General features: G+C 40.9%; 1 protein-coding gene across 11 annotated transcripts in view; it reads left to right on the top strand.

The window, feature by feature from the left end:
* The window catches only part of MYO9A (myosin IXA), a 193809-nt gene that overhangs the window by 80609 nt on the left and 87428 nt on the right, over positions 1-25772 (top strand). For all 11 annotated transcript variants that reach the window (XM_082769071.1, XM_082769067.1, XM_082769077.1 and 8 more), the window contains 3 exons: positions 3762-3859; positions 6514-6640; positions 14227-14316. In XM_082769071.1, coding sequence (XP_082625197.1) covers positions 3762-3859; positions 6514-6640; positions 14227-14316 — 315 coding nt within the window. The remainder of the gene's footprint in view (positions 1-3761; positions 3860-6513; positions 6641-14226; positions 14317-25772) is intronic.

Consider the following 25772-nt stretch of genomic DNA (forward strand, 5'->3'; position numbering starts at 1 on the left):
GAAGCACTAAGAGATGGCCTGTTTAGCGTCAACTTATGGTGATTGTTGCAGCCTATCTGCCATCCAGCTTCCAGGAAAAAGACAACAAAACCAAAAGCACCCTTCAGCCATCTGTGGGACAATCAAATACTGCTATTACTGAGAATGCAAACAATTTCTTCTCCTAAAATAGTTCTGGTGTCCTTTCCATATGGATCTACCCAAAAAAGGGACCATGATGCTTCTTACCTTCCTCAGCTCCTCTTTTGCATCTAAGGCAGAGGCGGTGGCTTTGGTCAGTGGTGTGCTTTGGGTTTGTGTGGCCTGCAGCTGTGTCCCCGTGATGGTCTGTGTCGGTTGTGTCTTGCACCAGAAAGCATGTTTTCAACCAGCTGCATGTTGTCCGTGCTAATTTTGCCGTTCACTTAATGGTTGCCAAACCCAGTGAATGTATCTGGAAGAAAAGGTTATCTGGTAAGGAGCTGTGGTTCTCTGAGGCTAAATCAGCACATTGCCAGCAAGCCTTCAGATGCAAACCTTCGTTAGGAGAGGAGGAAGGGAAGGCAGTCTGGCCTCCGGAGGTTTAAAATGTCAAATGTTGTATTAGCATCATTATGAGGCTCTATGAGACCAGAGAGCAAAGAGTGGATGTTTCTCTGTATGCCTCAAGATGCTGTAATGAGTTGCAAAGACTTTAATTGCTTTAGGAGTGGGTTAGGACAATCGACTGGAGAAACGCCAAGAAAACCAAGCCCCAGGTTTGTTGCCTTATTTTGCATAGCAAAACTGTGTGCCCTTACAATTTGGCTGTTGATCTGGTATTTTATTTGCTCAGGGTTGTTTTCCATGATGTTCCTGGTAGATCACGTCTTGGCTTCAGTGAAGATTTGCTCTTAAACATCCTCTGGCCTTTTCCCTCCAAGGGACTAGTGGCAAAAGGAATGGGCTCTACCTGGTGCACTTTCAGCTTATAAAGAAACCCTTCTGTATCTTCTTTAAGGGTTTCCTGGAAATCCAGGGATTGCTTCAGTTTGACAGTAAGCAGGGAACTCACAGCTGTTTCGAAGTGTTGAACACTCTGGGAAACTAATTGGACCAGCAGAATGTTAATAACTATTTTGGTACGTGGGCATAGATTTTGTAACATTTGTCTGCCCTAATATCAGTGAAACTCATATATAGGTATGTGTATTTATACAGACACACACACACTCTCTATATAGACATATATATACATATATATGTATGTATATTTTATATATATATATATATATATATATATAATATATATATGAAATCATCCATTAGGAAACAGTACCTAGCACAGACCTGGAATACTATCAAGTGCATCTGCTTTTAAGTAGATAATTTCCAAAAAGCTTTTCCATACAGATTAATGAGTTTGGGAATTGTTATGTAAATTGTTCATTAAATTGCCTTTGGCATAGATTGTACTACTTTTGAGTCTGCTCTGGTATTTCAGTGTTGTCTTGTGACTCAATTTTGGATGAATGATGCCACAAAATGAATTTGTTTCTGGGAATGTGGATGGCCAGTAGGAGTGGCACTTGTTATCCCTTTAAAAAGATTTTTAAAAAGACCTTATTTGTAGAATTTGCAAGGCATTTTTTGTTCTGCAGCCTCCAGGTCCTGCCTTAGTGAGGGTGAAAACTCCTCCAAGTTATCTGCAGTGTATTTGTAGTGACCAGGGATGCTAATCAGCCCAGGTTTGAGTTAGGAGTAAAACAGTTTTATCCTGATATTGTATGATTTACATAATCCCATTGCTGGTCCCTACTGATATATAGTGTAGTTGTCAATACAGCACTCCTTTCAATAAATTGTGCAAATAGCCTATACATCTGTTACTGTTGAGGGCAAATTTCAATAACCTGTAACAAAAAATGAAAGGTTCACTCATTAAGGAGTATTTCTTAAGAAAGGCAGAAATGGTATTTTCTAGTTTATTTTAAAACTCTGTGTTCATTGATTGTTGGTATGGTTTTAAAAATTACACAGAATGATTCTGCTGTTCATCAACATCTCTAAATAGGCAGTGCAGTAGTGACTTGTTGCCCCTGAGGATTGACAATAGATTTTATTTTTGGTTATCTGGGTTTATGGCAGTGCTCTGAGCTTCTTGAGTGTTTAGTTGAGGGGACGGGACTACTGTTTGAGGAATTTCCTATGTTGGCATAAATATCTTAAATAAGAATGTCTCTTTATAATTGGTAGCTATCACTTTACTGATGCTACCTAGTGGGATGAAGAACATACCACTGATACCTCAGTAAGGCTTAAAATGCCTGCTTTGCATCTATTGTGAGATGCAAAACTGATATGATAAAATAATTTTATATATTCTACGTTTATGATTTTCATATTTTAAGACTACTTGGTATCTGTTTAATGATGTTCACTTTTGTATTCATGTAGCTTTGTTCAGTACAGATTTTCAGATCTGTTTGTGCAGAAGTCTGTGCACGCTTGCTCACGGTGTAAGGATGATTCACAGACAAATGACCAAAAGAAACCGTGGATGTAGCTGCTTTAATTCATTGTCACTACAGCAGCAGCAGCAATTTTTAAATTATACACCTGGATTAACTTGTAGAGAATCTCTATTTAAGTGTTACTAAATATTTTGATATTTAAGATAACGCTATATTGTGTGATACATAATAACCTACTTGGAGATCGGGGATTTCTGTAGCTAGCAATGGGAAAAATATTAAATCTGGGCTATGAAGAGAGAGAATAATAAATAATCCAAGGGGACCCAAGGTGAGTCAAACCCTGCAAAAGGTTCTTGGCATTGCTAGTTCATTTACTAAGTTAAGGAGAGTAAGTTTCACTATGTTCTCTAAATATTGGTGTAGGTCAGTGTTATTTGGATTCAGCAAGTCATCTGATTTCTTTGAAAGCATCAGTGACTTCCATCAGTTTGAGGAGAATCTGAATAGCTAAAGTGTTCAGCCATGGCGTGTTAGCCTCTGGGAGATATAAAAAGTGGTGGACTTCAAATTCCCGAAGAAAATGCAGCAGCATTTAGAATAGTGAATAAAATGTTTGAAACTTTTCCTTCATTATGCAGCATTTCACTCACTGATTACATGGAATTACATGCATTTTATTTCGAAGCAGTTTAAAACAGAACTCTTCTCATTTACTCACAGGAACTCTTAATGGACCGGGACTTAATGTGGAATATACTGCCTGTAAATGTTAACAATGCACAGCGTATTGTTGTTAATTCACAGCCTTTCTATATGTTTTTTGTCCAAAACTCTTGCCAAGTAGTGCTACTTTAAATATGACAACTCTGATTTGCTTATACAGAGACTACTGAAAAACTGATTCTTCTAGACAGCTTGATTATTGTTATTTATTATTTGATTTAAAATTGTGAACGTGTTTTCCAATATTTAAGAAGAAAAATTGTGCCTTACCACTGGAGCTAATCCTGGATTTTAATTGCATCCCATATGTGCTTCTTGCTCTGTCTGCTCTGGTGCTGTGCATTTGTGCTCTCTCTCAGGAACAGGATTCAGAGCAGTGTCCGAGGGGGTGGGTGTTGGGTAATTAGCCACCGTTAGTCTGCATCGTGTTAACAGGGCCTCCTGTATATCTCATTTTCCCAGTGCCAGATTGGAAATGTCCTAGTTGCTGATAAAAGACTTGGAAATCACAGGATGATATTTATGAAGTGCTGACTTGGCCATCTGGACCTGTTCTGACCTCAATTTGTGTCAATGCTTAATCTTTCTCTTTGACCCCAACAGGACTGCTTTTCCGTCGAAGGGGAGGACTTGAAGCATGACTTTGAGCGTCTACAACTCGCCATGGAGATGGTGGGGTTTCTTCCCAAGACTCGCAGACAGTGAGTTTCTTTTCCATATTAACATGTATTAACATATTAGAGATTATATTGATTAATTGAAATAATATGATAATATAAAATATGTATATAATATTACTGTAAATACAGTCTCCCTAAATAGTGAGAAAAAATCACATAATTTTTGCTAACATAACTGTTTTGCTCTGCATAATGTTTCAGGCTGGTGAGAAAGAAGAATGGTGCTTGACCATTCATACAATAAAGGAGTAAACAAAATATAAAGGCATAAGCAAACTATGCCCATCATTAGTGTAGTTAATGACTCTTTATGTAAAATGAGTGTTGGCAGGAAGTTGGTACCTGGAAATATATTTTGTACTGTTCATGAATAGTCATGCTTTACTCTGCATGTCATGAATTCAGATCCTGTTTTAATTAGAAATCCGGATTATTAGTCATCACACTTAATCCCCTTCCATGCAACTGCTGGTTTTGAGGGCTCATTTCCAATTGGCCTTCATTCACCAACACAGTGAAGGTGCCAGTTGAAAACCTAGATTTTTGTAGTTGGCTTGCAATACTGTCTTCCACTGAGTGCAAGGAATTACATGCTTTACATGAAGATTGTCCTTCACTGAAACCACAAAGTAATTCCTGTTGTGTTAATCGTTGACTGACTTCATTGTTCCAAAGTCTCAAGTAGGTTTGAATGAATTTGACAAGTAAGTTACTAAGGTTAGGAACAGGCTTAGAAAAATAGGTATTGAAAAATGATCTTACAGTGATTTTGTTGTGTTGTGTTGTTTGTTTTTTTTCTTGACATCATAAGTATTGCTGAAAGGCAAATCAGTAGCTGGAACACAGTGAGAAAGCTTGTGCTTTTTTAGGTAAAAATGTTCAAATGGTAATTTAATGAACCTTGTTCCTTTATCGGAAATCCTGGAGGTTTATGTGGGAACAAGGAATTACTGCTTTGTGCTAATGGCACTTGAAACCCTTGGGTAGATGACATTTAAGATGCTAACAGCTAGCATTATTTTGCAATTGGGTGGATTACATCCCTCCTTTTTTAAGCATTGTTTTTCTTTCCTTTTAACACGTGTCTGAGCCAGCTATAAGCCCTTAAGTGTGAGACATTGTCCTGCATTTTGATCCAATAAGAACTTATTTCACCTACCCAAAAATCATTTTTCTAAGTTCATCCCAAGCATAACAAATTAATTCTGAAATCAATACTGCTTTTTCTCTATACATTCCACACAAATAGATAAGCCAAATATACATGTTTTTACTATGAATAGGGTATATGTCAGTATAGATCCTTATTCTTCACGTGTGTCTGCTTTGCACCAAGCACATGCTCACGTTCTCCTGCAAGCATCACGCATCTTCACTCCATGAGCAAATGCCACTGCATCCCACTTGAGACAAAGCTGCTTTGCAGATACTGCAGCAGCAAGGAGCTAGTAGCGCAGAACCAAATTGCTTCCTGTATTCTGCCCCAGGTGACTTGTTATGCAGCAAGAATCAGGTTTCAGTGACAAGGATTTTCTAAAGCCTGCTTACAGTGCAGGGTTGCAGTACGGCAAGGTACTTTAATTGGCAGAGTAAAGCAATCCGTAAGTGTCTGGACTGAATGGAGTAGGATGTCATTTTGATTTACTGTGCAATAACTTTACTTGGTGGACAAGTTCTTGTATTTCTGCTAGTGCGTGTTGTCAAAAGCATGTCTGCCTCTCTTAAAAAAAAATGTGGCAGATTCTTCGCTGTATGAGCAAATCTGTTCTACTTGGCATTGTGCAACTTCAACAAGAAAAAGTAACCACCTCCAGCTGAGCAAAAAAGGGAAGGGCATTTTAAGTGCTGTTATTACTTTCTGAAGTGATTGTTTATAGCAAAGCATGGGCTTTCACCTTTGTGGAAACAGCTACAGAAGAAAATTGTTTATAAAGGCATTCAAGTAATTCATGATGAGGAATCAGTATCCCCATTTTAGAGATAATGAAGGACAGGCTTGGAGTGGTGAAGTTGTGTTGTCCAGACACACTGGTGACATGGCTAGGAATCAAGTTCAATTTTAATCATTTTTAGCTCCCCAGAGTGTGTAGAATGAGGGACAAATGGAGTATATAGCTGAAGTCAGCCATCATTCATCCTGATGATTTCATTTTGTAGTTCATATAGGGTGCCATTTTGTAACCGTGGGTTTAATGTGTTGAACTTCAGGCTGAGAATTAGGTGACCTGAATGATTTTGCAGAATACTTCTCAAGAAGGCTGTACTGATGCAAGTTTAGTACTTGACTAAATGGAAAAAAATTACAAAGTGGATGCTTATTTTGAGCATCATTTTTAAGAAACACTTGGAGATTTGGGACAGAAACTGCTTCAAACTAAAAATTAGAGGATGAGTCAAATATGAAGATGGCACTTGGATGTCTGGGAACTGAAGGGATTGTGGAAAGGGCAGGATATTTTGTACAAGTCGTGGACTGAGAAGTGCTGCATTCTTTTAAACAGAATTTGGAAGTGTTTTTGTAGCTTTTCAGCTTTCATGGTGATGGGATCCTGATAAATATTTGAAAAAGTTTTGCAACCAATTTTGGCATTGAACATGTGGTTTGCTTTTTCATTAGCTTTAAGAAAAAAAGAAAGGAAAAAAAAATGAAAATGAGATCTCTCTATTTTCTTTAGAATTTTTTCTCTCTTGTCTGCAATACTACATCTGGGAAACATCCGTTATAAAAAGAAGACCTATCGGGATGATTCCATCGATATTTGTAACCCTGAAATACTGCCTATCGTGTCGGACCTGTTGGAGGTAAGTCTTTGCTTTCTGCCCTGTAACTTTCACGCTTAATGAACTACCTTTATTTTATAATAGAATTTGTTTCCAGTTACAATGAATGGTAAGTTGTCTTATGTTAATGTAGACTGTTTGTGTTTCCCAGTGAGACATTACAACGATTTTCTTATGAGGCTTTTCATGTGAAGTTTTTTTCTTCCTAATCTTCAGCTTCAATACACTTGTTTAATTAACTGAATATAGTGTTACCTTGATTAAAATTTGGAAGATTGCAAGCCAGTTTTAGGTGGAAAAAAAACCTGCCATTCAACATGCTATTTTCTCTAATTGCCAACCATCAGCTCCCTCACCAGAATTCCCCAATGCTCCTGAAATCTGTTCCAGTATTTCTGTTAGAAACAATTCAAGAAAGTGGAGCAATTTTAAGACCCACTCTTCTGTTACAGGTAGTGGCAATAGGAGATTCTGAGTGAACTCAATGCATTTTGCAGTCTCTTGTTACTCTGCCAGCATCCACAAAGGTTGTGGTAGACTTGCTGGAGGGTGCATCTCAGTCTGCTTCCTGTAGTATCCATTTATGGACTTACTATCCGTGCATTTATCTAATTCTGTTTTGAGCCTGATGATGCTATCTGCTGTTTTACTGTGTAAGAGCCTTTACAAAGAGGATTTTGTTCTCTGCGGATGACTGTTGTACCAGTATCATTTGGGACAGGTTTCAGTGTCTCAGCCTTGATGGCCCTGGGCCATATCCAGTTATGCAGGTCAGTGCAGAAGTTCTTAACCAGACTGCCCTGTTAGCTTGTGCAGGTTATGAAATTGTGGCATTATTTGCTCAGGAGTTTTTACTGCAGCGAGCCAAGTTGTCCTGTGCTTGCTTTCCATGTTCAAGAGCAATGGGCAAAACCTCTTGATGTGGATACAGATGGCCAGAAGCAATCCTTGCCATCTAAGTCACTTGCAGCTCTAAGTGATCCTGAAATGTTATCCTTGTAGTTGGTTAAAACAACTGTACAATCTCTGCTCTTTTGTTATTGTCCTTGTCACATCTCACCTGACCAATTCCCATCGTATCCAAACTTGCTGAAACAGAGGAAAGCACTCTAATTCCAACTGTCTTAGATTTCCTTGGTCCTTCTCAAAACTTGCTGGACAGTGTGGAAGGTTAACTTCTGCTAATTTTATATTCCTGTCAGAAGATAACTTGTCCTTTCGTGCACATGTGACGCTCTCTCATTCCTTCCCTTAAACAGCTGTTGTGCTATCTTACTCATTGAACTCTTGGGAGTTGGCTTTCAGATTTTCATAGCACTTCATTAATGCTCTGAATTTAGGGAGGGGAAAGCTTCTGTAAAGTATGGGTATAAGCAGCTGGATGCTCTTTGCATTTTGGACTTCAGACTGCAGAAATAAACAGAAGGAAAATATGAGTTTGGACTAGAATGTTGTTGATCTGACCCTGTTAAAAATGGCCATATCAAGTCGTAGCACGAGTGCCAAGTCATTTAAGAAGTAATCATTTTTTAAAAAAGCTTTGAATAAGAGAGTGACTTAGAGATCTGAAGAAGTTCCAGGCTTTGGGTCTTTGCCCTGGCTTTCTTCTGCAAACAAATTCTTTTGCAACATCTGTGTGCTGTAAGGTATTAGCGTATTTTTTGCACGTGTGCATTTGAAATTATGCATCAGTTGAGGCATACAGATCCAATGGTGGCTTAGTGCCATGCTCCGGTACAGCACAGGTATGGACACCATGCTCACTTGCAGATAGTGTCAACAATTTGTAGAAAATATACATATGTACATACATACATATATAAACATTACTATTTTGAAAAAGCACTAGAATCTGGTGTAGCTAAGCAAAATGATCTCTTTCTGTTGCTCTTGGTAAGTCTTTTGCGAGCAGACCAATCCTATACAGTATGAAAAGCTCGTTAATTAGGTAACGGCGGTGCAGATCTCAGGTATGGTTTGTGAATGGTGCTGCTGTGTTTGGATAAGTGTTGCTTGTTCTTTAAGCTGCATTTATTTGGATGGAACTGCAGATGTTGCCCGCAGGTGTAAGATTTCTGATAGACCCACTCCCCGATCAGCCAAAATAAAGGCAGCAAACGCCTTTTAAGAAGCTGATTTGTTTCTGAAATGCTCTGCATTTGCAGACCTGAATAAATCTTTTGTAATGTTTATTCAATTTTGACCAAAGGGAGGACTAAAGGGTTCAGACAGATGAGGCATTATTACATTGCACTTAGCTACTTAAAACTGTCCAAATTAAGTGTGGTTGAAATCTTAGCCAGAGACCAAAAATATTGGTTGAAACAATTTGACACTTTGTATTTTTGTCTCATTTGGGTAATTAATTTTACTTATTTATTTTGTGGTCACTGAAAAGTATACAGTTCTGCTTTTCATGCCATTGTTGCTAAAAATATGAATTGGCTTTAAAAAGTTTCTAATTCCTTCCCTAGGTCTTGCTATTACTTACCAAGACCGAAAAATCATCTCAGAAGAAAATTAATAGTTGACAAATACTTAAATTTCTTTTCATACAGCCACTGAGTGCTTGACAGGACAGGCTGGGGTGTAGCAAAATGATGCAAGGAACCATCTATTCTGTGATCTGATACAGAGAAAAATCCTGTGTGTGTGTGTGTTTTTGTTTTGTTTTCTTTAAATGACTTTCTCAATTTGTCCATTCAAGGATTTGATGAGAAAAAAAGAGAAAAATCTAATTGGGTTTGGTGAAAGGGCACTGAATTGGTTGTATCTGAGAGCTGCCAAGAAGGGATCCAGAGGTCCTGATGTACATAACCAAGGGAGTGGTTGCTTTCTTGGGGAGAAGAACAACCAGAGTGTCTGAAGTGAAACAAATAGGCGAAATTAGCCATGTTTTCCCCCCTCCAAAGGCCAGTCTGACCAAAAGTATCATGAGCTTGCTGTTCTACGTTAGAAAGAATGGAGCCTTTGAGTTTCTAAGGACAATTGGGGAACCTTCAGTAGTTAATGCAACAGCACCCTTCTTTTTCTCCCTCTTTTTCTCATTTTCTCTTTCTTTCTTCTGATACCTATCCTTCTGTTGTATCAAGAGACTTCTGATCCTATAAAATGAAGCTAATATGCAGATTTTTTAAGGAATCTGGGAGGAGTTGATGACCTGAGATGGATTTTATTTTTCTTAGATACTGACAGCCCAGTCCAATATGTTTTTAGTTTATTAAAACATTCAGACCAGCATTTGTTGAAAAAGCAAATTGCAATATAGGATTTTGGCCAGACTCCGTGGATCATTGTTTCATTTACAGTAAGACCCTGATTCCTTTCCTCAAGAATAGACATAGCGTGCGGATTATGTGAGGGTTTTGGCAGGTTTTTCTCGGCCTTTGTTTAAACTTTGCTGAAATACGGCGCTGTAGCGTGATGTCAGTTCTGCCTGATGGATTGAACAGACGTGGAAGTCTGTGCAAGCAGTGAAATTATTGCAGGCAGAGGGAGAAATCCTCTTCAGAAACGATGGAGGATTGTGTAAAACTCTTCTGGGGAAAAACCTGGAAGTGCTCCTTCTGTGGGCTTATTGGTATCCATCTCTTTCCATCAGTCCAAACAAAAAAATTCTCCAGCCTCGCAACATGGACTTAAAACAGCAGGGGTTTTGTATTTGGATGTGTAATTCACCCTGAGCTGTAGTTCAGCTTGAGGAGCTGTTTGTTCAGAACTCGTAGCTGAACTGAATCTTTGGGCTGCAAGTCGGCAAGGATCTGTGGTTTTATTAAACTATTGTGGTATGTTTCTGATTTCTGAATTCCTAAGAATAATTATCAAAAGTCATCCATTAGAAATGATCGAGTGTTAGATCACCCTAAAGTTGACTATTTTTTACATTAGAAGAGCAAGAATGTTTTAATTATGTGCATTTACTAATACTGGAAATTATTTCCATGGAGAGCGCTGAATAAGGAAGACAAATTCTGTCTTCACTGAATAGTTTTATATTCAGTCGTTAGGCTTAGATAACCAGACTCAATGCAAATAGTGGTAAATATAAATTATGAGCTATCCAAAATTAGTTTTGCGAATTCTCTTTTACATTGACCGTGTTGGCTTTTGCAGCCAACATCTACCTCCCCAGGAAACTGTGCTGAAGCTTTTTTTCTACTAAAAAGTTATCTTTGGCTGCGCACAGGAATCCCACAGACAGCGTGCTCCTCATGTGATAGACATCTCAGAATGTAACAGAGCAGGGAAAAGGAGGTGAGGTTTATGGGGCAGCAGGCGCTTTGCGCTCAGCATGGCATCCAGCCTTTTCTTCTGCATCCCTTCTCTGGTTAAGTTTGGGGTTGTGAAGCTCTGAGCCAGATCTCCAATCAGATAGCTTGGCTTGAAAGAAAGTCAGAATAGAAAGTTCTGCTCTTTCTCGGGAAGAGCTGATAGAAAATGAAGTCCATCCTAGCACTGTCTGTATTTACGTTCCATACCAAGCAGCTTTCGAACGAGCACTGAGCATCTCAATCCTGTTCTCAAATATGGAAGCAACTAGAAGGAAAGAGAAAAAGATAAGATTTCTTGCTCTCAAGCTCGAAATGGTTCCTTTTACTTCATAACACAATACCCTAGCATTACAGGAGAAGTAATCACAGCCTGCCTGGGCTCCTGTCCAGCCTTTGCGGGAGGCTGCCTGGCTGTCCCTGCTGTCCCTACTGCCTCCCTCTCTTGACATTTACAGCAGTGGCAGGGTTGGAGGTCATCCTTAACTGTGTTTTAGAGGTCTAGTCAACCAGCCATCCCAGCATCCGTTCAACTTGCATGTGGCATTCAACTCTAACATCTGTGTTTTGTCCCTGTAATTAAGGTAGGAACTCCTACAGCCCATGTAGCTTTTTTGAGACTTGCCCTTTTAGCACCGGAAAGCAAACGTCCATGAAACGTAACCCAAAAGTATGACTCCCAGGGAACAAACTAAAGGAATAAGTTGTGTTTTCTTCTTTGCTCATCTCCTAGGTTGGTTTTGTCTCCATTTTAGTATATTATGCATATTGAATGCCAGAGGAAGCTTGGGATGCGTGCTTTGGAAACAGCAACCATGTGCACCAGACATCTTTAGTCATTGCTGTATGCTGAATTCATCTTTAGAAAGCTCCTATGGATATCAGGAATCAGACACCTTAAAGCTCTGACCTTCGATTAAAATTTGGCCAAATCAGCAGTGCTCCTTGTCAGGTATTGACTCTCAGCAGTGAAGTAATCAGACCAAGCTCTGCTGGGCATTAGCTGTGGGCAGAGACCTGGAGGATCCCCGTCTGGAGCTGAATATCCATCCTTGCCAAGTATGTTTTCTCATGAAAAGATCATCAACAGCGTTGGGATGTAGGACACACATCTGCAGGTCTTACCCATCCAGAAAGCTCAGGGAAGAGGAAGCTATGGAGAACCACAGACAGATGGGGAGGGCGAAGGGTACGGGTAGTTGTTAAAACCATTTAAAATGCCTATGTTTACTGACAAATCTGAGACTTGGAAGCATTCATGCTGTTTAGTCTGGGCACCAAGAATATTGCATTGGACTGTTTTGATTAGTAACCATCTGATACCCCTCTGCCTATTGCTTTTTTTTTTTCAAAAAAAAAAAAAAAAAAAAAAAGCCAGCACGCAGGCTGTGGGTTTGCAGCAGTCCTCCCTTGTTCCTACTTCAGCGCATTTGCTGTTCATGCGGCAAAATGGACGGTGTAAAACTCACTTTTGTTCCAGGCTTTGCAATTGAGGGATGTCAGCTGATGTCCCGCAGTTGCAAGCTGCTGAAAAATTGTCCACATTTTGCTTTTGGCTGCATGCTCGAGTCAGCAAATAACCCAACTGCGTTCAATGAGACGGGAGCCTGGGACTGAAGAAGAACTGAGTGGGGACCTGGAGCCGAGACGAGGACTAGGTCGATTTAGGTTGTGCTTTAGTGGCACATGCAGAAAATGATCAGTCGTTCTGGCTGGAGAGCCTAGCAAATTGCCATTTTGCTGTATGTAGAGGAATAGAAACCAAATGTGAAAACTTGCTGTGGATTTCCGGGCTAACCAGAAGATACTTTTTTCCCCCACTTTGTTTTGAAAGGCAAAATAAAATTGCAATAACTGGGGGCTCTAGGGTATTACTGAGCACAAGTGAGATTAATCTCAAGGTGTTGAAGTTTGATTCCTCACGGTAAGGACTTGTTGGTAGGTGAAGGCTGTGTCCCGGTGACTTGGTGTTTTCTACTTCTCACTCTGGCACAAAAAGATTTTGTTACTGGGTGTTGCATGAAAAAAATAGTTGTATACAAATTCATTGGAGTGTATCAGGGAAAACCCTGTGACAGTACATCTGGTACAAAGAAATATTTTTTTTTTTGTCCAGAGTGGAATAATTTTTGCAATGGTTTGTGAGCTTAGGCTCAACTGGCTTGTTTGCATTGCTCTCAACACTCATTATTGGGTTAAACCAATAAGCCAAAGTGCATCAGCTGCTAAGTTTAGCATCATCAGTGCCAAATCATAAATGGATGTACCTGTGTTTAAAAATAGATAAAAATAAAAAAGGCCTAGGATGGTTTCAGAAATATGGATTTGGTGCTTCTAACTTTCCACAGAGGTGATGTGAACAGGTCTGGTGTCCACATTGGGCTGTTTGGTTAGGGCAGTCAGCTTGTACAGCCTGTGTTACATATCCTCCGATGGCAGTATCTCTGGGTCAAGGTATAGCTGCTAAGTCCTGGCTCAAAGGTTTTCACCAAGATGAAGAATTTCAGTTTTGACATTGAAATTTAGCAAAGAGAGGAGTGAATAACTCGAAGTATTTAGGTATAACTTATGCATGAGCATATCATCATCTGTTCTGGTAGACAGGACACGCTTTGGGATTTCTCAAGAAGATGAAAATAACAGGAACTTGAATCTTGGGGCGCAGGAGGCTTTCTCCTGACAATTAGTAGCAGGGAATGTTTAATTTGTTGGCACCATTTACCTGTTTGCCCAAGTGTCTGTGTTTATACAACTGACTTTCCTGCAAATGGCTGATTAGCAAGTGGTTGTCGCCTGGTTGGGAACTGGTTTCTTCAGGGAGTTAAATATCAGGTGTGAATATCAGAGCAAATATCAGGTGCTTTTCTTTTCAAAAGGTTTCTTTCTCCTTCTAATTCCTCCCTTCTCCCCACCATGAAAAACGGAAAACAAAACAAGAATTTAAAACCCAATCCCATCCAGATATATCTCTTAAACCAGTGACACTGTTTGGTTTGTTTGTAGAGTAATTTGTATTATGTCATCTTGATAACACTAGAAAGTTGAGTTATTTTGCCAACAAAGGGGGAAAAAGCATGGGAGGGAGGAGCTACAGCAGGAACAAAGGAGACCAATGGGAACTTGCTAGAAATGAGGTGGCTGAATGCAGAAAATCAGGTTCCCTTGAATACTGTGGTGTCTGTTTTCTGATGCTGGATTTATGGGCTGAGTTATCTTCTCCCAATATCTAGCTCATTCTTATGCATGGAACATTAACTTTGTGAAGGCTGGTGAAACAGAATGGATTATTATTTTTTTTTATTCCTAGAATAATTGTTAACATCAAGATTTTTCTTTCAGGTAAAAGAAGAAATGCTCTTTGAGGCCCTGGTTACCAGAAAGACAGTGACAGTAGGAGAGAAGCTCATCTTACCCTACAAACTAGCAGAGGTCTGTACACGATGTTTATTTTTAAAAGGAAAACTCTTGGGATGGTTTTCAAAGCTTTGAAATGAGTTTGAAACGTACTCTTAGCTCTGCTAGAGTTTCTTTTAGTATTTATTTATTTACTTACTTTATTTAAATGTAGGAGAAGCTGATGTGTGTGGAGCTAGAAAACAGTTGACTTTACCTTCTACACTGTTCTTGGAAAGCAGATTTACGCGTTGTTCTGTGATTGTGTTTAACTGTTTTAATGACTTACAGTTGTGTAAATGTTCTCCAGAGCAGAGTTGTGCATCACTGAATGTGAGTGATATGAGTTAAGTAGTAGTCTTCATACATCATTCCCTAAACTGCAGCACTGATTCATCCCACAACAGAGAGGTGATCTAAGACCTCCAGGACATTTTTGGCGTGGTTCTGAAGTGCCTACATTAGTCACGGGTCCTGTATGGGAGGAGCTGGAGATCCTCTGCAGAAAATTCCCATTATCGCTTTTGCAGACCTCTCATGTCCTCGGCCCTTGCATGGTGCTTTGGGGTGGCCATGACTCAATCAGCCTCTCTCAGCTTGTTCCAAGGGTAGTCAGTGCTGCTGCTAGCTTTGGGATGGCACTGCATGAAGTAACTTCTTTATTATGGTCTGACTTGGATTACAATGTCAGCAAATTTATGTTTTTCCTAAATATGAGGTTTCGAGGAATTCTGAATTACATTCTGTGGCTGGTAAACAGAAATACTTCTGTTTTCTTCTTATATCCTCCAAAGTATATCAGCTCTGTTCTGTGGCAAGACTTGTTTTGGCTGTTTCTGCACCTACTGTTCTTGAGTTCCTCAATTTAAGAGCGTAGAGCGTGGCCCAAGCTGGTTCCTTCTTGTCATATGGTTGTATGTGAACATGCAACACCTTGAGCAATGTCCGTGAGATCAGTCTGTTATGTTGGAAGTAGATAAATGCTTAATGTGTTGTATTTAGGGTCGTCTGTAAATATTTTGATTTCTGCGTTGTTGTTCTTTTTCCCCTTTTGAGATTGTGTTCAAGTTCCATAACTGAAACCAACCTCTCATGTTGGAAATTATTTCCCTTGTGCAAAGTTTGAATCTCTCCTAACAAAGGACACATATGCTTTTATTGTATCTTTGTTCTTAGTGATGTCTCTGCTCACAGATCTCAGGTGTTCATTGATAAAGGTTTGTTACTAATACCTGGTTTAAAAAAAAAAAAAAAAAAAAAAAAAATCAGGGTGTGGTGAGGGGGGAGACAGAGGAGCATCAGACTCCAGTGGCTCATTACATGATGATTATGCTCTAAAGTAATCTCATGACTGAATCACTAAGTAAGAAGCCATGAATTTCATCGAGAAAAGACAGGCATTGCATGTGCTTTCTGTCCACTGTCCCTACAGCATTAGCGCCCTGACTGCCAAAATGTATTTGCCAGTGAGCTCTGTGGTTCACCACCGACTGGCTTTTGCTCCGTACACTAGAGCAGGATTTGAGCTGCTCTAACTGCAACCTCACTGCAGTAAGAGGTCTCCTCCTTGTCTTGGGGAGCAGGAGAGGAGACATCCCAATCTGTCTGAATGAGGAAGGAAGCGTAGGATTTGTGGGACATTTTAGGGCTTTGCACAGGACAGTGCTATCTGATCGTCCCACTCATGACTAATTGGACCAGCAGCACAGTTGGCCTTAGTGGGAACCAAGAGACCAGTTACTTTTGTATATTTTACAAAAGAGCATTACAGTTGGCTCAAATGGATGGAGTGCTTGAGGTTTTGAGGATTTGCAGACATGACTGTCCCACCACGACTCCTACAGCTCATAGCTGTCTTTCCTGATAAAGCAATGATGTGTGTAGCAGCTACATTATTTTCCAGATGCTAAAATGCTTGATGCTTTTTTCATAGATCATTGATTGTCTGAAAATTTTAGTGGAATTCAGTGGAATTTGTCTGGAAAAGGCTATACGGCAGTGGCTCTCAAAAAAGGACTGTAAAAATGTTATCTTGGCATATACTTGCTCTTTTACACCATCAAGAAGAGCAGCTTGGATCTACCAAGTGCCTTGTAAGGCTTTGAAGAATTTTATATGTGCAGCCTGCACCCAAATGTCTGGACAGAGCAGCAGTCACTAAAAGAAGTGCAAAAACTCAGCGAACGTTACGCTGAAAGAAGGGACTCTAAGAAGTGAGATCAATTGTCCTGAAACCTGTTGTGTGGAAATAGCAAATTTGGGGTCTCTGGGGGTAGCACTGAGCATCTACCTCCAGTACTGCTGATGAGATTCCCTGGCACAGTGAGCAAGGTGGTGTGTCCTCTGCTGCAGACCAGGCACGTACAGATCTTGGTTGTCTTGTGCTTCTTAGGCTTTGGTTATTGGAGAGGAGTTATAAGGAGGGAGCTCTAATTTAAAATAAGTGTTTTTCATACATAGAAAGCCTTGAGATCTTACATTTTGAATGGGTTTTTGAGCTTTGATGAGGTTCCCACGTGCTTCCAGCCCAGGTTTGGGAATTGTTTCTCTGTGAGCTCTGCACAAGGGCTGGTGTTTGCTGATCTCTTCCATCAAACAGCATTGGAATATGTGTGGCTGACAAGTCGACATGGGAAATACCGTATGTGAAATGGCAAATGCTCTCTGTCTGATCGCAGTCTGATCTGTGCTGTCTGTAACCTCCTGATCCCACCGTGACCATTGCCACCCCACCTTAATAATCTTGGATGAGCAGAGGAGATGCAGCCAGCCTGGAAGCATCAGAGCTGAGATCGGGCTTTATTATACAAAGTGAAGTCTTTTCTCTTCGATTGTCCCAAGCTGCAGCCCCACAAAGAGGATGCCTTTGTTGGATTTGCAGCGATGCCGCATTCCTCCCCATCCGCATGCTTGCTCGCTGCATTGTTATTGTACGCTGATTAGAAACACTGTTGTGTGGTTCAGGGCTTTTTTTGAAACTGTGGTTCGAGCAGTTGGCAGCTCCTCGTTTGAAACATTCTCCTTCATAACAGTTCTAAATTTATATCAGACTCCTTTTGTAAGCCTGTTCTGTTCATCTCTGCAGTAATTTAAGTAAAACTTGATATTTTATTCTGACATCTTTTGACGCTTGAGTAAAAGGTATTGCAAAATGTCCTCTAGCAGTGTTTGTGATGACAATTTATAACAGGAGATCCCAGTGGCCTGAAGCCCATGGCGTTGAAGATGACAGCTGCAACTGTCTCTGTGTTTATTCATATTGTACTTCTTTATTACAACATTTCTTGTTGGCTTTATTTTTAAGAGTTGCATGCCATTTTTCAGTTAGGCAGAAATGCTGGCTTTGTCAACTCTGTGCTTCTTTTCATAAGATGGGTAGCCTTGGAGGATCTCAGTCAGGTTAACATATAATTATTCAACTTCAGTAGGAAGGTGAGACTTCAGCAAAAAGCAAAAGCACTGCCCTCCTATGCCCCAGCAGCTGCTGGTGCTGTTTTCAGCTGAGCAAGTTCTTCCCAACATGTACAGATTTCATCTTACTTGTGTCACACAGGTGGGTACAAGATGTGTGACAGCAACACCTATTGAGCAGGGATGCAACCAGGAGTGGAAAGACTGTGAACAGAGTTCCCAGTTCAAGGTGCCTGTCCTCAGGCTATTACAAGGTAAAAAGCAACCCTGCTTTGTAGTTGCAGTCCTTTTTTTGGAACTAATGGCAAACGTGGGCTTGATTGGACCCCCTGTGTAGCTGAGCCCTGTGGGGAGCGAGTTTCCTGTACACATCCAGTCTGCATCTCCAATGGCTGTCGAAATTCAGATGAGCAAGGACACCACATCCATAAATAATGCTTATATTTACCTCTGGCAGCTGCCTCTTATCTTCAGACCCACAGTGGGCTGTCTGCTGTGGAGCTGCCTCCTGGAACCATTCATTTTTCCTTTTATAGCAGCTGGATGGTATTTTAATGCAGTGTTTGAAATGACTGCATAATTTGGTCTAGCGCTAAGGTTCAGAAGCTCTGTGCTGTAGATAAACTAAGAAAAGGCTGCACAGACATAAAAGGCTGTAGTTTTGTTCAAAGGTCTAGGTTCGTTGCCCAAAACAGCTGCTAACGTCTTTATCAGGGGCGAGCCTGTGTATTAACATAGCCAGCAGCAGTTAATGGATTTCCAGAGAAACCACGGTGTGTCTGCGCAGGGCGAGCGCTGTGTTTGATAACAGTGAGCTGGCCAATTCCACTTGAGTGAGCAAACAAAATACGGCAGCGAGGACCCTTTCAAAAGAGAAGATCTGGCTACGGGAGCAAGAGTAGTCATTGATTCCTTGGGTGGTGTTTTGCTTCAGGTTTGCCTTCCCTGTGGCTGCACAAGTGCCCCCATGGTTCTCCTTCCTAACAAGGTGAACTGCAACAGGCATGTAAATGAAATGGAGAAAAATGGGATTTTAATGGTAGCAGAAAAGTAATGTCTTCTGAGAGTTAATGTTACCCTCAATTCCAGACTTTGTTTCTTCATCTATCATTACATGTGTTTTTGCAGCCTCCCCAGCAGGTTGAAAAGTTTCATAAGACACATTTCAGGTATCCAAAAGAAAAAACAACAGACATGCTGAATGCTAAGCAGCTTGACTTATGTCTGGTAGGGAATATGCAGCAGGTCCACCAGCAAAGCACTTAATCAAAGCTTTTTTGGAGAACCTGGGGGCTGCTAGCCAAAAAAAAAAAAAATCACTCTTCCTTATGTGTGTAATCTGAGCATCATCTTAAGCTTAATCTGCACAAAGAACTGCCCTTCTGGGCCACATCTGTCTTCCTGCTTCTATCTGAATAATTCAAAGAATTCTGTTGTTTTTTTTCCACCTCAGCTTACTGCAGGGCTCCGAGACAATTACTTTGTGCCTTGACTAATCTAGTCTTTTACCTCTCTGAAATCCATCTTGACTGGTGTTTCTCTCTCTGATCGACCACTGCATTCTTCAGCTTGTTCCCCCTGTCTGTGGCGCCGGAGTCAAGCCCCGTATCGGAGCTCATCACCCGTCCCCACCTTCTTTCCATCCCGTTTGTTCTGCTTATCGTGCTGGCGTCTGTCACCTGCTTCTCTGTTTTTCACCAGAGTCTCAGTGTTTTTTTCCATGTTCTTCATCAGAGGAAGAAAGAAACTCGTTATCAGAGTAAATACATCTGTTAATGAATCCTCTTTTACATCTTTCCAGAAAACAGATTTTTCCATGATGCCTTCAATTCATTTAGTACTGTTGGCGTTACTTAAGCCAATGACTTTGCAAAAAGACTTTGTTTTAACAGACCTGTATAGTTGTCAGCTATTTGTGACCAAGGAGTTTTTATCCCTGAAGGGTTAGTTAATTAATTAATTTACACTTTCTGAAGAAATCTGATGCGAAAACACCAAAGAGAAGGGAAATGAAAGATGTGAAACAACTTCTTGGGCAACAAGTAACTCGAATCTTTAATTCCTTCAAGTCTGGAAAGCTGTTAGGAGCTGCTTGTTTGATGAGTGTCAGTAAATGTCTTCTGGTTAATTGAATGTGTATTCATCGTTGTAAGTGGAAAATAACCATCTTAAAAGCCAGAGGACCTGAAAGGGACTGGGTGGTGTGTCCTAGACTATCCCTGCAAGCAGAGGTGGTGGAGCACAACAGAAGGAAGGCAGGCAGTTTCCTGCCACTGTGGCATTGTCTCTATGGTGACAGCAAGACCTGGGATGCAAACAGTTCTTTTAGTCCCTCTGCATGGCTGTGAGTGTCCCTAGATCTAAAACTCCGCGTAGCGATAATATTTTTTTGAAACTTTTATTTCCAAGCTTATACAGGATATAACGTGCTATCATATCTTTTCTTAAATGGCTATGTGCCAGTAACTCAGCACGTGGCTCTTAGATGCAGGCAGTTACGTGGCCATGGAAGCACACTGTAACCTTTCTGTGATGGATGCTGAACGCCCAAATTGCAATTGTATGTATTCTCAATCTGCAAAATGCTTTTTATTCTGCATAATTACGTGCAGCTGTAGGTCCGTGTGAAATCAGCCGATGATTACTTGGAAAAGCGCTTATGCAATTCAGGTCAGAGTTGCTAACAGAAGTATTCAGGCTTGTGAAAATCTGCTAGGTACAGAAAAGACCAGGGGGTCTTTGGACCTGCGTAGTCAATGCAATGAAAATGCAGGAGGTTGCAGTTCGGCAGTCCCTCTGAGGATGATGTGAAGAGGGGCTGAGGTTACTTGCCTCTTGCTGCTTGCTATTCTCACATCTTTGTCATCCCTGGGGCTGTCCTGACTCAATTAGCCAGCCTGGAGAGAGTCTGGGAACGGAGGCACTGCTGGGTTTGTGTCCTTTGGCTAAGTCGAGTTGGTTCAAAAAAAGGCCAGCAAACACCAGCCTTGTGCTGGGTTCAGAAAAGGAGAGAGGAGCCAGGACCAGGGGTAGCTGATGGGGCTGGCAGATCTCTCCCTTCTGGTAACACTAAGCCATCGGATCTCTTCTTCATGTCATGATGTGTGACTTCACCCCAGCTGTCTTTACTTGGGATGAATTTTGGCGTGTTCGTGGAGATACTCCCAAGATGGTTATTTCAGATAAGCCGTGCCGTGTTTGGGGTTGAGCTTGCAGGGAACACTTTATTTTCAGCGAGGTAACAGTTAATTGGCAGAAATGCGAGATAGCGAAGCCTTGTGGAGCAGACCTTAATGAGAGGAAAAAAGTATTTCATTACAGCAAAGAGCTGAGTGATGTTTCATTAGCTCATGTGCTAGTGGTGGTACTGTCTGATGCCTTTTTCAGACCATTATAGAGAGAAAAGGAATGGAGTTCCACGGCCAAGTTTTCAAATGGCGTGACATTATCTAAGATGTTAAAAAAAAAAAAAAAAAAAAAAAAGCACAAAGGAAAATATCATAGTTGCAACTAACTATGAACACTTAACAGACTGAAAATAACAGAGGGGAAAAAGTGGGAAGGAGACAAAATAATTAATAGCATGCAAAAAATGGGATGAATATTCTCAGTCCTGACGTATAAGGACACTTAATAAAGTAGAAAGGAGCAAAACTGCTGGAAGCACCTACTTATACCAGGCACCATTAGCTTATGAGACTCATTGTCACCACAGGTCATTAACGTTTGGAGCTTAGCAGGATTCCTTTGAAGAGTTGGTACGTTGATGAGTATATTCAGAATTACAGAAAAATATTAATAGAATAAGCCTGGAACCCCACAAAGCTTATAAGAGACCTGCAAGTGTCTCTGCTTCAGAATATGAAGGCACTGTTGATGCAAAACTTCAAAAGAAACTTCTTTATGGGATTAGGTTTTTCATTTCCTCTTCAAAATGCCAGGTACAGCCATGCTTGGTGGCAGAGCATGGACTAGCCAAGATGCTTGTTTTTTTTTTTAGGATGGGTGGGCTGCACATATTTCATTGTGAGATGCAGCATTTTTCTTTTGTTAGGAAGACCGAGTCCATCAGTGACGGGTCTTTTTTGATTTTTTTTTTTTTTTCACAGTGTAATATGATTGTGTGTCCTCATGTTTCCGTGAAGCTGTGCATGGCAGATGTTGCAGAGATTTGGCTGAATGAAGCTTGTGTCTATGAGAATTTCCCAAAGCTGCAGAGCTTCATGGTGACAGCACCTATCTAAACATTGCTGTGCCAGAACTGTTCAGTTCACTTTTCTCCTCTGTGCCCATGCAGCCTTGTAAATTCTTGTGTATCAGCAGTGTTTGTGCTATCAAGTTGGCACTGGTGTTTGGAAAATAGAAGACTCAGCTTTCTGGAATTCTGAGTGGACTCCAAAAATAAGGACTTTAGGAAGAGAAATGGTGACTTTCCATGGAGAGCTCTGCCTGTCATCAGCCTCCCCACTCCAGATGCCCTTTCTGTCATCAAATCCATTCTAGACTCTTTTAAAGGTTCTTTTAATTATATTTGATTACTGAAAAGGTGCTTTGATTTCATAGAATCCCTTTAGTATGTGTCCTCAGTAGTTTCTTGATTTAAATTTACACTAAACTCAATGCTTTATAAGAATGGAAACCACCCATTCCTGAATTAGCAAGTCAGCTTTTCCCACGCAGTATGTAATTTTGGTATTGATGGTAGGAATATGGGATTTTCTATATAATCTCAATCTGAGTAAATCCAAGTTGATTTCTTAGCGAGCTGATAAGGCCGTTCATCAGCATGTGATGTAGGACGAGGTGTAGAAGCTCGGTGGCTGGACAGGGTTTGTGGCACAGACTGTGCCTCCATAGCTGGAGCAGTTGAGGTGTGACGAGGACACGTTTTGCATTGAGAAGGCTTGCCAAAAAAAAAACAAAACACAACACCTGTGTGAGGACAAGGATAGACTGGCAAAACAAGTTTTTCTACGATCACATCTTTGGCTTGGGAAGGGCCAACAGAAAGGCAGGATTTGGCTGTTATAGCTAAAATGCTATTTTTGGCCATGTGTTGTGCTTCACAATTGGAATGCTGGTACATGGTGCCCGTGAGCTTGGGAACAAATTTCCCTAAGTGTAGCCTATGGTTTCCTCCTCGGGTCAGGTCACATGCCTTGTTCTTGTGTCACTGAGTAACCTATTAATTTATTTATGTACCGGTTCCACTGTGAAAACACAGACAAAGGAAGACCTGGAAGTCTGACTGGGATCTCAGTTGTTGATACAACAAACTCTGGGTGAACACAGGTGGAGAAAAGCACTTCTCTTTTCCTTTGCTTTCAAATTTGGCTGCCCAGTGACTGTTCTTCGGCAGCTCTTTATGCTGAGCTCACAATCACGCCTTCAGTAGGACATCTCTCCTTGCATCCTTTCCTCCACAGGGAGAATTGAGAACCACAGACTTGTTTTCTGGAGGAGTTTTATTTCAGGAAGAGAGGGTATTTTTGTTCTTTTTCTCTTTTAATTTGTTACAGATCACATTTTCTAACCACATTGTACAAAGGCTGAAGACTGACTAAAATCTTTTTAGGAAGATGACGTTTGCAACCGCATGGCTCCAGCATGGAGACTGAGAAAATCACTGAAGAGATCTTTGTTGATTTAGTTTGGTTCTAACTGTAACCTGGGTGATTTTTCTGAAAAGCATGACCAGAGCGTGTTACAAATATTCATCTCTCCAACAATATTAAAGACGGGAGCTTGCAAAACAGCTCTAAAAATAAATAGTAGGCAGGCTGCAGTTCGTGATGGGAATGACGGGTCTCCCATCTGTCCTCTTCAGTCCTGCCTACCACCAGCTGAGATACAATTGACACCCACAGGAGATGTTGTTGTTCTTGTTTCAGATTTTCCACTTTGTTTTCCCTATTTATGTACGTATGATGACAGGAGGATGAGTAAGGAGGGGAAAGTTATTCCTTAGAAGTCATGTTAGTACAAGAACGGCGATTTCAGTGGGAACATAAGCGAGATAGAGTGGGGCAAGGATGAGCAAATTAACACATGATGAAAAGAGTGGAATAACATCTTAAAAAACATATATTTTTAAATTAATAATAATAAAGGTTGGATTTTCCTATTTGCTAGACTAGCAGGGAAGCTCTGAAGGACTGTCTTGTTAACCTGATGGTATATTGAGACAGGAAGACTGTCTCACTGGGCATAACCACTGATTTTACTGCTCTGGTTGTGGTTTGGATTTTCTGGGAAGTGTCTGCGTGGTTTGATTACCTCTGAGCAATACAGGCGGGCAGATGGGAGACAGGCCTTTGGATGGAAGAGATCGGGGAAGGTGCTGGGAAATGAGGACTAGAGAAGGGAGAGCACAAGACAAGTTAAAGTTAATAAGCATTTGATATGTAAGTTGGAATCTAGTACAACAAAAAGCTCTGCCTCTTGACACCTTTATAAGTGACTTAAAAATATCTCTAATACCTAAAATGCTTCTTTCAGTGTTGCATTGGAGAACGATTCAGTGTTGCAATGACATTTCAGTCTATTTTTTTTTCTCATTGTAAAGTCCACCAAATGACAAGCAAGGTCTGGAAAGCACGAGGGACACTTACACCTTTTGGGTTTACTGATCCCCTTTCAGGCCACCCCCTGTTGTCCCCTGGCTGCAGGGTGACAGCAGGAGGTTTCTGCAGGTACGTGGCAGCCAGCTGGGAGCTCAGACACCAGCACTTAGGGCAGTGCAGGGCTTAGGGGTTTTGGGAGGGTGTATTGTTTGCTGCTACATTCATAGAAATAAAAGCTAAAAATGAACCTTTATAGAAAAGCCCATAGCATTTCTAAACTAACTTTTCCCTTTTGGTAATTAAACTCCTCTTACATCTGCTGCTCCCTCTCTTCTTCCTGTGACCCTTCTAAAGATTTTCCTCGTCCTTAATCAATGCAAACAAAAATCATAAAAAGCCTTTTCCAGGCTCGAGTCAGCATGATGCATTAACAATTCGAGATCTCTTAGGAAAAGCAAGCCAGAGAACGACAGGATTTTAATATGATGCTCAGATAAAATATGAGCATGGAAAATTACATCATACTTGCTCAGCCTGAGTATGATATAATACTCCTTGATGCCAAGATAGGGATTAAGCTTGAGTCTGATATCCTGCAAGAGTACTTTCCTCTGGGTGTTAAGCCCCTGTTTAAAAAAAAAAAAAAAAAAAAGCTAAGGCTGCCTGTCTCAGCCTATGTCCTGTGACCCAAAGGGGAACCACAAAAGCTGCTTAATCTATCTCTCACCGCAGGACGCGGCTGTGAATGCAAACCAGACACATGACACTTTGGGTAATGCACAGAAAGCGAGCAGAGCAGCAGGAAGCCTTCGTTCTCTGTGCACACGTGTGACTTGGGACCCGCTGAACCTGACGTTAGATAAGAGTTAGTCACCGAAACCTGCACTTGGACAAAAAGAGGGACTTAGACCTTGCCTAATGCCAGCAGCTTATAGCTTATACATCTGTTTTGCAAACCTGGCAGTCCAGTGACATGCTGTCCCAGCTTCAGTGAGCTACAGAGAGGATCTGATGCACAGCCAGGCTTTGTATGCAGTGCTACTACACTTCATCACCAGCCTGATTGTCTTCTGCTCCTTCCCTAGCTCAGCCTCACAGCCACACATCTCTCCCTTCCTTATCTGCTGCTCCACTTCAGAACGGGGGTGACAGACCTAACAACCATTGCCTCAGCTGTTCTCTTGTCCATGCAAATACCAAAAAAGCCAAATCCACCTTACAAATGTTTTTCTTCCCCAGCCCTCACTGAACAGTAACAGCAGCAGACGTGAACACTTAATTTTAACATTATTGTGGTACTCCCCCAACACGAGCACTCCATATGCATGCACGCTCGGTCTTATTAGTAACCTGATAATTGAGTACCTCTGAGCTAGATTTAAGTAAAACTGTATTTTGTGTCTGCTTTATGTGCTCACGTAATTCATGCTAGCTGCAGAGAATGTCATCGCCTAGGTGCCTGCGTGTGCTGAATGCCCAAGACCTGCTCCTGTTGATTCGGCCCCTGTATGAGATGAA

This window comes from Aythya marila (assembly GCF_965140915.1).
Source record: "Aythya marila genome assembly, chromosome: 11".
NCBI classification, from domain to species: Eukaryota; Metazoa; Chordata; class Aves; order Anseriformes; family Anatidae; genus Aythya; species Aythya marila.